Source organism: Euprymna scolopes, chromosome 29, assembly GCF_053919585.1.
Source record: "Euprymna scolopes isolate OS-2025 chromosome 29, ASM5391958v1, whole genome shotgun sequence".
Taxonomy (NCBI): Eukaryota; Metazoa; Mollusca; class Cephalopoda; order Sepiida; family Sepiolidae; genus Euprymna; species Euprymna scolopes.
The window spans coordinates 101,504,148-101,520,451 of record NC_136510.1 but is presented as its reverse complement, the minus strand read 5'-3'; the positions used below and the strand labels follow the sequence as shown (position 1 = coordinate 101,520,451).

The window sequence follows — 16,304 nt, the reverse complement described above, 5'->3', positions numbered from 1 at the left end:
ATCGGAGACTAAGAGTCATGTGGAATGACAACATGCTTACACATGAACCTTTCCCAGTCTACATGGGGGTAACTCTGGACAGAAGACTCTGTTTTAGAAAACACATTACCAAATTGAAAGGCAAGCTGTCATCACGAAACAGCCTTCTCAGTAAGCTTTCCACCAGCAATTGGGGTGCTAACCCCAAAACACTGAGGCAAACAGCTCTCACACTGTGCCATTCCACAGCGGAGTATTGTGCCCCAGTATGGGTAAGATCATGGCATGCCCATAAAATTGATGTAGAGCTGAACAAGGTATACCGGACCATAACTGGTGCCCTAAGACCAACTCCCTTGCCAGCTCTATACTGCCTAGCTGGTATCCCACCACCACATATCAGGCAAGAAGTCATCACCAGAATAGAACGGTACAAACAGCTTAACGACCACAGGCACTCACTGTTTGGCCACCAATCCGTGATACAAAGATTAAAATCTCGCAGTAGCTTCATCAATATAGAGGAAATCGATCCCAGGCAAGTTGCCTCTTATAGGATGGAATGATGGCAAAACTATAACGGCAGCAATAAAAATGAAGCCCTATCAGACCCAAAAGAAACACTCCCCCAGGGTTCAAACCTTGGTAGAAAAACTGGATGACTCTAAACAGAGTCAGAGCCAAACTAGGCAAAACAAAAGCCAATCTCCACAAGTGGGGCCTAGACACCTCACCTTTATGTCCATGTGGAGAGGTACAAACGATGCACCACCTTAGGGAAAACTGCCGATTGGGTCCTCATTATCTCAAACTTAAGGAGGTAAACAGTACCGCCATGCGATGGGTTAATTTCTATTGCGATAAGATATGATGATGAGAAAACCTATCTAAGAACACTCCCAGACAGATAAAGTACATTTATGTGAAATTTAAACAAAAAAATAGACTCAACCGTTTCAAAGTTCATAGGGCATGAACTCGCACAAACAAAGTGATTTATATATAAGTAGAAATAGATTTGATGGAATTTTCTATTTTTAATTTTACTTTTGTACAACTTTGACTGTGGTTAAAGTAATTATTGATTATATTGATTCTGATTGATTTAAACAAATGTTGATTTTGTTAAGACTGCTTAAAAATTAAATGTAGCCGAAAATTACGTTTTTAGCTGAAGTCTGACAGATCAAAACCTCTCATCTATATGTTGTTGTTGGCATCCTTCCGTCTAGATAGACGATAGAGAATCATGCCTGAAGGTTGTCATGAGTGGTGGCAACTGTTGCTGTGACTGAGTAGACCGATGCAGGAGCGGCAGATTCTGTTGCTCTTCCTGCAGGGATACCCTGTCATGCTTTGCCGATGCTGTCCTTTTGCAACTGCCTCTCTTCTCCTCCCACTTTTTATTACTTCTCTCCTCGCTCAGTCGGACACATTTCTGAACTTTGACCTCCAAGAGTCACGGTCCGCTGCATAGGATTCAAGGTCAACAGGGTTGATGTTGCCGGATTTTAAGTCCCTTGTGCACACCTCTTTAAATCTGAGGAGTGGTCTACCGGTTGGTCTACTGCCAGCTAAGAGCTTGCCATACAGGATGTTTTTGAAGATTTGGCCATCCTGCATGCGAACGACGTGCCCTAGCCAGTGCAGACCTCTCTGGGAGAAGAGGGAAAACATGCTTGGAAGATTTGCTTTCGCAAGAACGTCTTTGTTCTGAACGTGGTCCTGCCATGTAATGCCTAAGATCTTTCTTAGATTATTCAGATGGAAGGCATTTAGTCTGCACTCTTGATGTTTGTAGAGGATCCATGTCTCACTGCAGCAGAGTGAGATGCTGAGGACACAGGCTTGATAAATCCTCATCTTTGTGTTTATGGTCAGCATGTTGTTACTCAATGCTCTCTTCGTCAGATGGGCCATAGCTGTTGCTGCTTTTCCGATGCTGGTGTTTAGCTCAGCATCCAGTGAGAGGTTGTTGGAACTAATGGAGCCTAGATAGATGAAGTCGTTCATCATCTCCAGTGTGTGATCGCCAATGGATATGCAGGGGACGTTGCTGACATCTTGAGCCATGACATTTCTTTTCTTGAGGCTTATTGTCAGACCAAACTCGTTGCAAGCATGGGCAAGGCATCTATATGATGCATATCGCTAAATATGGGACAGTTACTGAGAAACTTACACATTCTTAAGATGTGATGTATATATTTTTTAAAATCCAATTCAGCCCAAACAAGGCACAGTGTTACTTGAACTTAAGAGGCTACTTTTTAGGAGCATATCCCTATATAGGGTGTTAATCAGCGAGGTGTCTGTTCAAGTTAGTTACGCACTTGTGATGAAAATCACGATAGAACAGAGATAGACTCGCAATGTCTTTTCTGTGAGAAAGAGAAAGTAAAGAGATGGAAAGCTCCTTGCCCACTAGATTTCGAAGATGGTTTTATACCCTGTCAAAACAGGAAAGGGTAATCTTAGCAGCTTTTCGACAGATGTGACAACAGTACTCCATCATAGGATGGTCCTGGATATGACCTAAAACTATATCCGATGGTGAGGTCCCACCTTGCAGGCCTTGGGAAGTGTGGAGCCACCCTTTAATTGCCATTGCTCCCAGGTCCACTCTGACCCGGAGTGGTAGTACCTGTTAGGATCCCAACTATGAATTAAATAGAATCTGACTTTTAAAAAAAAAATATACTCAATTAAAAATCGTTCCTCAAAATAACTAGATTCGGCATTAAATAACCTGAAAAAGGTTAATATGCCGTAAAACAACCAACCAACCAAAAAACCATCATAGGACATATTTGAACTTCTGCATATCAGTACAGTCAGGGAGCAAATTCCAAAGTATCTCATTTCGAGAGAAGGAACTATTAAAGTGGAAAGCTTTTTAGCATCTGTGGATATCGACAGTGTAGCCAAAGAATTTTACTGCTTGTCGAATTAGTCTGGGAGTATTTACGTCGAGGTGTCACAAGGGCAATGAGTTCGTCAGAGCATATTCCGTTAAAATATCTGTAAAACCGGCACAGGAATGCAACATGGCGGCAATGGGACAGGGGGTGGAGTTTGATTGATATTGGAAACTTTTTTTCGACTCTAAGAGAGAGAAGGAGAGGGAGAGACTAGTAGTAGATAGTTATAGGTCGCTAATCTTCAAATTGAGGGGATGACTTTAAAAAAAATTACTACAGAAACGCCCAAAGACCACTTGTGTATTTTTTAAAACTTGCTTACTGGGTTCGATTCTAGGCTTTTTCTAATATCATTTTTAAACTTATCCAGTTTTGCTTTCCTACGTCTCTTTTCATAACACGAGTCAATCAAAGTTTGTTACCCTAACCCTAACCTTTTCTTACTTACTGGAGTCTGCCTCTTTTCATAACGTACTTGAAAATTAATTCCTGTTTACTTTGCCTCCTCACGGGACAGTTAGACACTAACGTAAAGCAAATTACAATTGTATTTTGCTTTGTGACCTATCTGGATGGTGAGATCACGTGGTATTGATCAGTAATGGTGGAACTTGAGTAAGGGTCAATTATTTAAAAAGTGGGTTCAATAATAACTTGTTTGTGTTAGAATTCTTAGATTAGAATAAATTATGGAAATAGAAAAAGACGATATAAATATGATGCAAACAATTAAGTAGCAACGATGATTATCTCCAAGAGTTATAATACCAAAGGATTAGCACGGTTCGTATTCTGCATAAGTGTGGTCAAAACAATCAAGTGTTCAATTCAAACACACTGCTGCCAAAAACTCCCTACTCCAAAACTCGGCACTCTGCTGTCAAAACTCAACACTAGAACACCATACACTATCCGAATCCAAAATCAACCCCAGCTTTGAAAAATCAGGGTTTTTTTCTTTTCATATCAAACAGGAAGCATCTCATTTGCATATTAGATGACAATATCGCAAGCATATAAAAAGAAGACGCTGCCATTTTTCTTCATTCTATTTGTCTGTTGTATACATCAGGTAACACGAGTTATCTCCCTTTGACTGAGATTACTCCCACCATCACCATTGCCTGCAACCTCCTACCACACAGTCACGTGGTACATCGTAATAGCAAAAACTACAACTCCTTTAGTGTTAATAAAGCTTCTGTTACGTTCACACGTGTGTTTCTCTCTTCTCTCCATGTTCTTTCTACCCTTTACTAATACAGGCCACATAATACAACAGTCTACACGAACCTTTACAGACTCCACACAAACAGATTAGTACCAATTTTTTAAAAATGTTTAATTACAGAAGAGCAACTTATTTTGCCTTTGGTACCGTTTTAGACCACAAAAAGTCTCCAAATATTTACAAATATCGGCTATTTATTGAGAAACCTACCCATTAAACACGTGGTTATGCGTAAGTGAACGTTCCATTATCTTCAAAATAAAGGTGAAATTTATTATAATTAAATAATGGAAAACTGTAGCGAGATTGAAGAGTCCTGGCGGGGGATTTGTGCCAGGGTAGGTAATAAAAAGAATAAGTGGTTGACAATAAAATAATCAAACAAATATGAGTTTTTTTGTTTGTTTGTTTTTTTTTCTTTTTATTCGAGAAAACCACAAGGCCCATTAATTAGTTGCAACGAGGTTTCTTTGTGGTATTGTTTAAACGCAACCAGTAAAAATGACACAAAAATGTAAATAAATAAATAGACTAAAAGAAGGCTAAAAAAAATTTGATTTAAACATTTGGAACATTCCTTCGACCTGCGATGATAAACAATCACCTGAAAGACATTTCTCAAAAACAATTTGAGAATCTTTAATTAATTTCAAATAAGTAAACGAACAAAACAAAAATATACATTAAGGACGATAATGATAATTAATAACAATTATTAAACGAGTGAATAACGGAATAAAATTGGCCAAACAATTAGAAAGAGGAATAGAGAGAGAGAGAGAGGTGGATAGATAGATACACAAAGAGGGAGAAAGAGAGATTAATGGACAGGGAAGAAATTTAAAACGTTTCTTAATGAAATATTTCTCCTTGGTTTGTAATTAAAGTGCATTGCGAGTTGTATATGAAACTAGGATTTTAATTTTAATTGCGGGTGGTGGTGTTAGCGGTGGGTACTCTAATATGGAACCTTTGGATCCTTGCTGTTCAGAGATTGACCCCTTTCGTGTCACTTAAACAATGGTTGGCTGGCTTTCAAATAAAACATAAGGGAACGGAAATAAAATGGCAGCTTAAAATCGGTCTCTGGATTCTTTGATTTGCAGGAGTTAAAATGCTGCAAAAAGAAATTTATGAATAGAAAAGTGGTTTGTCTGGAAATCGCTCTAGACAAGGCAAGAAGCCACTTGGTGCGTGATACTAGTGACATTCCCCCCTTTGCAAGTGTTAGGAAGTAAGGGAGAAAGAGTTATCTACTCTACGATAGAAGTAAACTGATAGAAATTAAGTATAGGATTTCCGGTCAAAAGTAGATCTTTTTTGGAGACGCTTGCCCACTTGAAGGAGATCAGTGACAAAGCTATATCAGATTCAGAGTATGCAATATGGGAAGTTAGACCACATGTGACGAAACACTAACCACACACACACACACACACACACACACACACCTGTATTTTATTGATTTATTTATTTTTACTTAGGAGCCATCACTTATCAAGGCTCGAAGGCCACTCGAGGATAAGGGTTAATGAATGTAAGGTGGTAGTATAGTAATCGTTAATCGTGTAGATTGGGTAGAATTTGATTATTTAAAGGGACGGCTCAACAACTTGTTTAAGTTAGATTTGAAGGCTACCATGTTGTATTCAACAGTAAAGCAGATCAGTGGAACAGTGTACCACAGGCTGGTAGTTCTGGGAAAGAAGTTTTGTTCATAGAATCTGTGTTTAGATTTAGGTACTGATAGACAGTGGGGGAAATCTTATATAGAGGTTGTAGCTAGTCGAGTGTGAAAGTTTAGCTAGGGGAGACCATAGATTGAAGCTCAGACGAGCACTTGCCATGAAAATAACGATAGAGCAGAGACAGGCTTGCAACGTCTCTTCTGTGAGAAAGAGGCTGCAAAGAAGAGAAAAGAGCATTACCTACTGGGTTTTGAAGTCAGTTTTGAACGCTATCAAGGCTGGAGAGGGTATGCCGAGCAATTCCTACTCAGATGTGGTGTACCTGGCTCTTATTCAGATGGAGGATTGCATCGGCAGTGAGATACATACTGTAGAGATAGTGATCCAATCATTTTTCCAGCGATCTTGGCGAAAGATTTGCTGTACATTCATGAATTAAAAAGAAAAAAAAATGGGCCAAGAGTGAAGGAAGAAATCGATTTTCCACATTTTTCCATGAATTTTTGTTAATTTTAACTGAAAATTTCTATTTTGCAGATCATTATTATTATAGTATATAATAATAAATGGAAAAATTAATCCTAAATATGGTAGGACCGCATCTTGTCGAGGATATAAAAAAAAACGAATTGCAGGATTAAGGGAGTCCAAAATGACTTACAAGCAGATTGTTGATATTTTAAGAAAAGAAAAAGTGAAAACATTTCTTTCTGTAGTGAAGCGAATTGGTCAAAGGTTCGCAGTCGAATGCTTGGTAAAAGGGAAATCTGGATCTGGTCGCCCTAGAGACTTAACTTTGAAGGATGACCACATGCTTAAATTAACTGTTTTGAAGGATCGAAAGAAAACTCATGTGGACCATAGCAAAGAATTCAAAACAGGGGCTGGAAATTCTCTTTCTAGATATACAATATCTAGACGAATGAAAGAAATTGGATTTCCTTCTAAAAGGTGTGCAAAGAAACCATTTTTATCTAGGAAGAACATCAATGATAGAGATTTTTCTCGTATTATGGCAAGAAAGATACAGACTGGTTTAGGAAGGTTTTCTGGTCAGATGAATCAATATTTTGTCTTGTTATTGATGTTCCCGATGCTCCCGAATGGTGCAATTGAAGAACTGGAGAAAGATTTTTACCAAGTTGCATGAAAACAACAGTTAAACACGGGAATGGAGATATAATGGTATGGGGAACTTATTAGATGTGAGAAGTCAATCAATGCAAAGGAATACATTCGAATATTAGAAACAGGACTGTTACCAAGTATCCAGAAGCTGGGAATATCTCAGAACGTTATTTTTCAACACGATAATGCCCCTGCACACACTGCTAAAGTCACAAAAAATGGTTTTCTGATAATTCAATTAATGTGATATTTTTGCCAGGTCAAAGCCCCGATTTAAACCTAATCGAGAATATTTGGTCCATGATATCTCGTGCATTGGCCTGAAGAACTTTTGAGAACAACGACAACTGTGGGAAGTTGTGCAAAGCGAATGGAACAGTATGTCCTCTTCAGTGTTCCACTTTGGTTGAGAGCATGTCTAAAAGGATTGATCTTTTAAAGAAATCAAAAAAGAATGCGATTCCATCCTAAGAATTTATTAAAGTAAATGTCTTGTTCTGTGTTACTAGTCTCGTTTAAGTTTCCTTGTTCAATTGTTCTTTATTCAATATAGCTTTTAGTGCAATAAAATGTATAAAATTTATTTGACACATTTTGTTTTTGTTTTTGTTTTTTTGCTCACGAGTGTGTGTTCCATTTCAGATCAGGCTGAAGGTCAGTCCTAGAATCTTGTCAAGATATGAGCTTCCCCAAGATGAGAGCCATTCATTTCAGTTGGGATATGTCAATAATAATAATTTATATCAATAAAACAGATGTATGCATGTGTGTAAATAAACTCTTAAACTACTAGTCACATAACATTAAAATTAACAGGAAATAGTAATCATGCACCCAGAATTGTTTATAACGTTGGATGAATGAATAAAGCATACAGAAATATGTCGGCAAGTTGAAATGCAAAATGTTCATTTCAACTTGCCCATGTATTTCTGTTACTTTTGCACATGCACAAAATCATTCATAGCTTGAAGTGATATAATTTTTAATCTTTCTTATCTATCTGTAACAATAAATATGAAATCTGCATGAATTAAAATATATTTAAGCGTATTTTATTATCGGGCAAAACCGCCCTCCTCTCCACAAGTAATAATAAAAGAAACCATGGCACATGACTATTTCACAGTATTATTGACAAATCAAACACTTCATAAAGTTTCATTTATTAAGTCTACGTTCTTCTGTCTACTGACCTGAGAACCACTTATATCATTTTGTTTTATTCATGCAAACCAAAAGAAGTATAGGATTTCCGGTCAAGAGTAGATATATTCGAGAGATACTTGCTGTTGGAGGGAGATCAGTGATAGAGCCACAGCAGTCAGACCTAGTGGAGATTCAGAGGTTGAAAGATGGAAATTTTGCTCAGATCTAGCGACTAGCGGCAAGACTTTTATGACACACGCATGTTCAACAAGTCATGTATATACAATGTTTGTATTTGTGTTGTCTGTCTTATGTATGTAAATTAGTTTTGCACGGCCCATCGCTGGCTACACAAGCATCCCAACACGGCCAATAAAAAGAACTACGACTACTATTACTACTACTAATACTAATAATACTACTACTAATAATACGGCACATACGTTTAAGGGTAAGGGAATGCTGACATATTTCAACATGACTATTTAACAGTATTATCGACTAAGCTAGAACTGCCTGCCTATGGAACTCTGTTCAACTGACCTGCTTCCTAGCTGACTACAACGTGGTTATCTCCAAGCCCAATGTGAACAAGTTCTTGCTATCCCATATTGCTATCTGGTTCCCTTAAATAGTCCAATACTGCCCAATTCACACCAAAAACCATCTGAGCTGTTGTGGCACTGACCATCTTGCATTCATTAACCCTTATCCTCGAGTGGTATCCAGGCCTTGATAAGTGGTGACTCCTCTGTAAGAAAAAAAGAAAGCTAGCGTTTTGTAAAGTTTCATGAGTTAATTTTATCTTCTACTCTCTACTGCCCTAGGAACCACTTACATAATCCTGTTTTATATGTATTTTTTTTTTTAAACAAAAATCTTGTGACATTCTTTTATCATTCTTGGTAGTGTATGCCAACCAAAAGAGACAATTAAACTTTGGAATAAATGGATGTTATTGTTCCGACATCAAAAGCAGTTTTGGTACCAATATTTTGCCCAACTATTTTCGCAGCAGGAAAAGATAATGAATACGAGCTGACAAGACCAACAATAACCGAGGTATAACCATTCAGTCAGGTACAATGGTACCACTTACCATTTGCAGGGGAGAACAGGAAGCGAAGCCGTATCAATTACACATCTCTGAGTAATTATGATAAAAGACTCTTTGTCATATACGTCTGTTTTCCATTCCGTTTATTTCCGCGTAAATTCTTGGCTTTCCCAAAAAAAAAAAAAAAAAAAAAAAAAGATATTCGTGTTTCTTTTGGGTCTGATTCATAAAAGCTTTTATTTATTTATTTATTGTAAAATCAAGATTTAGTTTGCCACATCGAACAGAGAAATACTTCAAAATATCATGTAAATCTGCTTGATTAGTCTTTAGTAAAGTAAGGGTTGCCTAAGTTCTAACCGCATGCCCCTTTCTGAACCGGTATTGCTAATTTTTATTGTCTATTTGTCATGCAGTATTGTCTATGGTGAAGCAAGGGTTAACTAATCCTTAACAGCACCTCCTCTTAAGCATCACAATTTAATTAGTCTATGGTGAAGCAAAGGTTTCTTAAGCGCCAACCGCACCACCACTTCTGAACCAAATCTGCTTGATTAGTCTATGGTGAAGCAAGGGTTGCCTAATCCTTAACTGCACCTTTCCTTCTGAACTGGCACCATTTATCTCAAAAAGAGGCTCTGTCTGTCGGTTTCATTTGAGTGTGAAATCTTTGTGAGAGGCTCTGTCTGTCAACTCATTTTTTTACTCTTTTTCAGTCAAATAAGGCATATTGCCACTTGGAATGTAAAGTAGCAAAAGAAATATTGATATAAATTAAGTGCAATGACTAAAGTGTTGATTTGAGTTTCTTTTTTTGTTTTTTTTTAACTTGTGTGTGTGCGCAAGGTTAGGTGAGAAAACCCCAGCAGAGTGTTCGATTATTGAGTAAAATTTCAAAAATAATTTCAAAAAGATCAGGAATACTAATATCACAGTTTCATACAACCTGTGACGTACAATTTCCAAGGAGACAGATATGAACAGTGGCTGAAGAGAATGCAAAATAACTGACCAAGCACAACTCCCTTTTGTTTAGATGTGAAAATAACGGTACTAAGTTTTCTGATTTTTCTGTTACGCACGCACACACACGCACATATAATCCTTTTACTCAAAACATGCCATATTACCACTTGGAATGCAAAGGGCTACTATTTGGGACTGTGGGGAGTTGAGCAGTGAGATATATTACATTTAAACATCTGCAGATTACTACAGCCAGGAAGCATGAAAACAAAGATGGAATTCCAAATCTTGCAGTCCAAGTGAAGAAACAGTCAAAAGCTTTCCGCATCTAAGGACTTCAATAGTGAAGGGGTGGGATTTTTGTTGCTCGTTGGGTTAGACAGTATGTATGTCGATGAGGACACTTAAAGGAATGTGCTCTGATGAACTCATTACACTAAAGTACTTATTAGACTGACACAAGAATGCAACATTTCGGTGATGGGACAGAGGTTGGAGTTTGGCTGATAGTGCAGGACCTATTAGATTGGAGATTATTTTGGGGGCACTGTTTAAGAGGGAGAACTAGTGGTAGGTGCACCAACTCAGATGTGGTAATAATATTCCATGCATGGGTGAATTGTGGCTTTTTAAATATATAGAATGCAAATAATTTTGTAACCTGATAAACAGAGACCACGTTCTTTGCAGTAGCCTTGACAATGTATTTGCTCCAATTCATGTTGCGTGTGAATGTCAAGCTGAGGAGTTCGAACGATGGGCTCTCAGATAGGATGCTTTTTGTCATGTCAATTGGTGGTTGAGAAGGTTGCTGGAAGTTAAAGGAAAGAAGTTTAGTCTTAGTAGCATTAAATGTTAACATCTGTTTACGGCATAATTCCACTGAAGGTCGTTTTGCCTTGAATATTCGCTGGTTGCTTCATCTGTTGGTCTGTCAGAATTGATTTAGAAGTAGTATTTTCGTTGATCTGTCATATTTCTGTTTATCTGTCTATTCCTTGACTGATTCATTAAGTTTGCCACACTTAAGTCTGAAATATAATTTTTATTTTTAAACGCCTTTTGGTGCAAAAATAATGTCGGTTTTTTTGGTGTCTAACTTCAAAAGATCATAACTCCTTTCATCATAAACTTTATTAATCGAAATATGAACCATTAGAAGCGACACACGTTTGTCAACGAGAAAACTATTTATCTCATCAGCATAGAAATCCAGGGTTCTGGTAGCGATGAAGTCATTGAAGGCCGATTTGGCATCATCGTGGTTTTGGAAACCTTTTTTGCACAGGAAGTTGTCGAGATGCTTGAAAAAGGGATAATCAATGGGCGAGAGATCAGGTGAATATGGTGGATGAGGCAGTCTCGTAGCCCAATTTGTCCAGCTTCTGCAGGGTCAGGTGAGCAATATGCGGGCGAGTGTTGTCATGGAGAAGAATTGGTCCCTTCGTATTGACCAATCGCGGGCACATACGTTGGAACTTCTGGTACATTTCATCAATTTGTCGACAGTACTTCACTGTAATCGTTTCGCCCGGATTAAAAAAAACTGTGATGGATGAGACTGGCCGCAGAGCACCAAACAAATAGTCACCATAACCTTTTTTGGTGCAATTTCGGCTTAGGGAAGTGTTGTGGAGCTTCTCCGGCATCCAACTACTGTGTCGAACATTGCCGGTTGTCATAGAGGAGCCAATTTTCTCATCACACGTCACAATTCGCTCAAGAAGTGGGTCGTTTTTGTTGTGCAGAAGCGTAGCAGACACCTCAAAATGACGATTGTTTTTGATTATCATTCAATTCATGCGGGACCCATTTATCCAACTTTTTTGACTTTCCTATTTGCTTGAAATGGTGGACAACTGTTCAGTCGTTGACCTCTAGTTCAACAGCAACTTCTCATGTGGTTTTGTGATGATCAGCTTCAATTAAGGCTTTCAAATGTTCGTTATCAACCACAGTTGGCCAGTCATGACCGTATTCAGCTTCGAGGCTCTCGTCACCATTGCAAAATTTTTTGAAGTACCGTTGTGCTACATGTTCGTTAGTGGTTCCTGGGCCCAATGTATCACTGATATCATCAGCTGTCTCAGCAGGTTTTCAGCCGATTTTGAACTGGAACAAGAAAATCATGCGGATTTGAATTTTGCCTATGCTGTAAAAAATGAAGAGATTGAGAACGGTAACGAATAACACGATTCGATAGAGCGAAAAACGTGCTTCAAAGTGATATATAACATGTCTATATATATCAATGAATTAATTCAGAAATCTATAATATAAATCTCACTTGTCTATTTAAATGTATGTATGTATGTCTGCCTAAAACTTTTGACAGAGGCGACGGATTTTCACGAGATTAGTACTGTTTCGAAGCTTGACCCTTCGGACGACAAATATCGAAAAATTGGCTAAAAACATTAATTCCTCTACCCTTAACTGGCCACTTTTCCATAGTGAGGAGTTGCTTTTTTCACCAATATTTTCGAAAGCCATCTCTCTTTTCGGTTGACTAGCCTTAATTTAAACATTCGTCACTTCCAGTTTGGCGATGGACGCAACAGCAAAGACGACACTTTTTTTTCACATTCTTTTCCTCCTTTACGGTATGGGTTTGAGCCTTCGTGTCTACTACCACTTTTTTTTTTTTTTTTTTTTTTTTTTTTTTTTTTTGCTCAACACACACCTCCAAACACCCGGGGGATGCCAGGCATCCAAGCTAGTCATATATAAAAATAACATATGTGAGAAAACGTTTTTGCACCAACCTAATATTACTCGCATGCACATGTCTCGGTTTCCTTCCGTTTTGTTTACTTTATTTTTTTTAAAGAAATGTAACATTACCTTTGATACCGGACAATGCTGGGTACATCTGCTAGTACAGGGTGACCCCCCCCCCAAAAAAAAACGTGATATCTTGATATCTCCATTATTTATTCACCGATTGCCCTTATTTTACAGAACATGGCAGAATCAACAACCGTGAGTACACCAAGACTCCAGTGGGAGCTGGGACAAAGAATACACTGTGTTAAATTTCATTTGGACAAAACACTAAGAAACGGGGCCCTAATTAGAGTTGGGGCCCGTTTTTTTTTGGGGGGGGGGAAATCACCCTGTATATCTACAAAAGTGAGAATGCATATGTGTGAGGACACTTCTCAACCTATATACTCGACAAATTTTTTATCTACAGATTTGGAATTTGGTGTATAAGGTAGTCAACCATGTGGAAAACTTTTTAATTGGTTGTCATCATCACAAAAAGGGCTGCTAATGGGTCAAAATTGAAAAATTGGTACTTGCGAGTCATCAGATTTTTATCTGTTTGTCAACAATTTCACGAATGCGCATGTGCAGCTATGAAACATAACTTCTTCCTTATGTCAAGAACAAGTAGGTTTGAGAACATTTTGTAAAGCCGTGTCAAGCTAGTCTAATGGTTATTGTACTTGACTCGCTGTCTTTAATGTTTTGGTTTCGATCTCAACTCAAGAATTTATTTTTTTTTTTTTTACTTACAAGAAGTGAACTGTTTAGAAACAAACATAATACTCACATACCCGTCTCTCAGTTTTTGTATGAATTAAAATATATTTATGCATATTTTACGCCCAGGCAATGCCAGGCGGCCTGCTAGTACTAGATATAAAAAGGTATTATTCGGAAAACACTTGGATTCTTCGGACTGCTATTCTCATTTTGACAACATTTCAGTCAATATAACCTTCCCCAGGTGTATTTTATCGAACTCGGGAATCTTCCATTTGGACTCTGAAATCTGAATGGAATTTTGAATGGAATCCTTTATTTAATCCATGAAAGTTGCATGCTCGCGTTTCGTCAAACATGACTGGGTAGAAGTCCTAAGTTCTGTTTTTGAGTGTTGCTCGCACTGAGGAGTGAACCTTCAACCTCCCAAAGAATGTAACTATTCAATCGAATATAACCAAATACTTTATCCACTGTGCAATGGGTCCTTGACAACAAATAAACGAGGACTACGCGCAAACAGTTTATACAGATGAACTTAGAAATAAACAACAAAATGGTGGAGAAGACTTTAATGTCTGTTTAGAGCATTTTATGACATCATTTTATCTCCAGCAAACCACTCATACGTTATTATTAGTGCTGACAAAAAACAAACAATAAAGTCATCTACAGAAAAAAAAGATTTTTAATCAGTCAATAACCAAGCATTTTAGAAAAGGTTTCTATGCCTTGAGGGACAACAAAAATCACAAAACAACAAAAAAAGTGACTTGAAATGAAAAATAACAGAAACCAAGGGAGGTAATTCAAATTGCCTGCAGCCAAATATTCAATTTAGGGCAAAGGGATTTGTCTTGTTTTTTTTTTTTTTTTTTTTTTTTTTTTTTCCCCCTTTTTTTATTGTTTATATCCACTTGTTGTCGTTTGCTTTTATTATGACTGTCAATTTTAGAAGGGAAGTAATAAAAATAATTTTTTTTTCTTTCTTTGCAGTTGGTTGCCCTTTCCACATTTAGTCTCAGACAAAACCACAATTATGTCTTTTAATTTCTATTTTTGTTAAAAAATAGTAAAAAAAAAAAAAACCTGTGACGGGATTAAGGAACTGATAGCCTTAAGATGCGTCTCTTTAATTTGCACGTTTAGACATGACACTATTACTCTTCACTTAAGCGTGACAGATCAACGCACATGCCATTGCTGCTGAAGTCTAATAAGCCAACGAAAATGTTACTTCAAATTTCTGACGGATTTTATTTAAAGTTTAAGCGTGATACACTAACAAAACTGTGACTGCAAACTTTAATGTGACAGACCATAGAAAATTCTATTTCAAACTTATATATAATAGATGGACGATAATTTTGTTTAAAACTTAAGCATGACAGATCAACATAAATGTTATTAAAAACTTAAGAACAAAAATTCAATTTCAAATTTAAACTTGGCAGAGCAAAGAAAAGTACTATTTATCACTTATGCAAGGCAGACCAACAAAAATTTTATTCCAAAATTAAGCATGATGGGCAAACAAACATTTTGTTTAAAACTTAAGCATGATGAACTGAAGAAAAATATTACTGCGAACTTAAATGTATACAATTCAACGAAAATGTTACAAACTAACATTTTATTTCAAACTTAAGTGTGAGAGATGAACAGAAAATTTTATTTCAAACTTAGGCATGATTGATAACCATTTTATTTAAAACTTGAGTGTGACAGGCCAACAAAACTGTTATTTCAACCTTAAACGTTACAGAGAAACGAAAATGCAGCTTAAAACTAATGCATAGTTTCTTGGATGTAACTAAAATAAGATGCGTCCATTCAATCTAGCTATTTCGTGACAAAAATGTTATTTCAATCTCCAGTATTGTAAATCAAGGAAAATCTTATTTCAAACTTAAGCACACCAACCGACTGATTAAAATAAACAAACAAACAAACAATCAAACAAAAAACAACAACAACAAAAAAGAAAACAGCGTCTCTTGGAGATGCAAGGCTGGGAGGGGGGCATCAAAAGAATCTGGTCATAAAACGGGGTCTTTGGCAAGTACCAGTTAAAAACAAAGATTCTTCGTTTATGCCTGGAGGCAGAAAACTTTAGGTGGTAGGCGCAGAAAGAAACTGTGGGTTAAAATTTAGAGATCCTTAATGGGTGAAGGAGGCAGAGAGAAGAGAGAGAGGGGGATGAAAGAGGAGGACAGATATAGCGATAGAGAGAGAGAGATAAGGCTAAAGAGTAAAAGAGCACTTTGATTTTTATTCATATTCTTGAGTTGATTTACCATGTTTTAGTTTTTCTGCAGATATTCAAGTAATGTTTTAATGTTAAATGTTCTTTTGTTTCTTTACATGGAAGTCACCACTTATCAAGGACCGGAAGCCACTCGAGGATAAGGGTTATTGCGTGTGCAGAAATCAATGGTGGGCGTGTACAGTAATCTTGGTGGGATTTTGCTTTAGAGTACCCATCTCCAACTAAGATAGTGTGTGTGTGTGTGTGTTTGTGTGTGTGTTTATGGGGAAAATATGGTTATTCAATTATTTTTCACCCTTGTGGGGGATGATTTTAGTTTCACTGGTATTTTAAAATCAATAAATATTTTTTTTTTTTTTTTTTTTACTATCAGCAGTGTTAGGTTTTGTTTTTAAACTAAAGCACACAAAAACACAATTAAAAG

General features: G+C 37.2%; 1 protein-coding gene across 1 annotated transcript; it reads right to left on the bottom strand.

Annotated features, from left to right (window-relative positions):
- Nucleotides 1–1,401: 1,401 nt before the first annotated feature.
- LOC145252365 (uncharacterized) lies at nucleotides 1,402–2,052 on the bottom strand. The gene has a single exon (XM_080111764.1). The coding sequence runs from the start codon at nucleotides 2,050–2,052 to the stop codon at nucleotides 1,402–1,404; it is 651 nt and encodes a 216-aa protein (XP_079967890.1).
- Nucleotides 2,053–16,304: the final 14,252 nt, after the last annotated feature.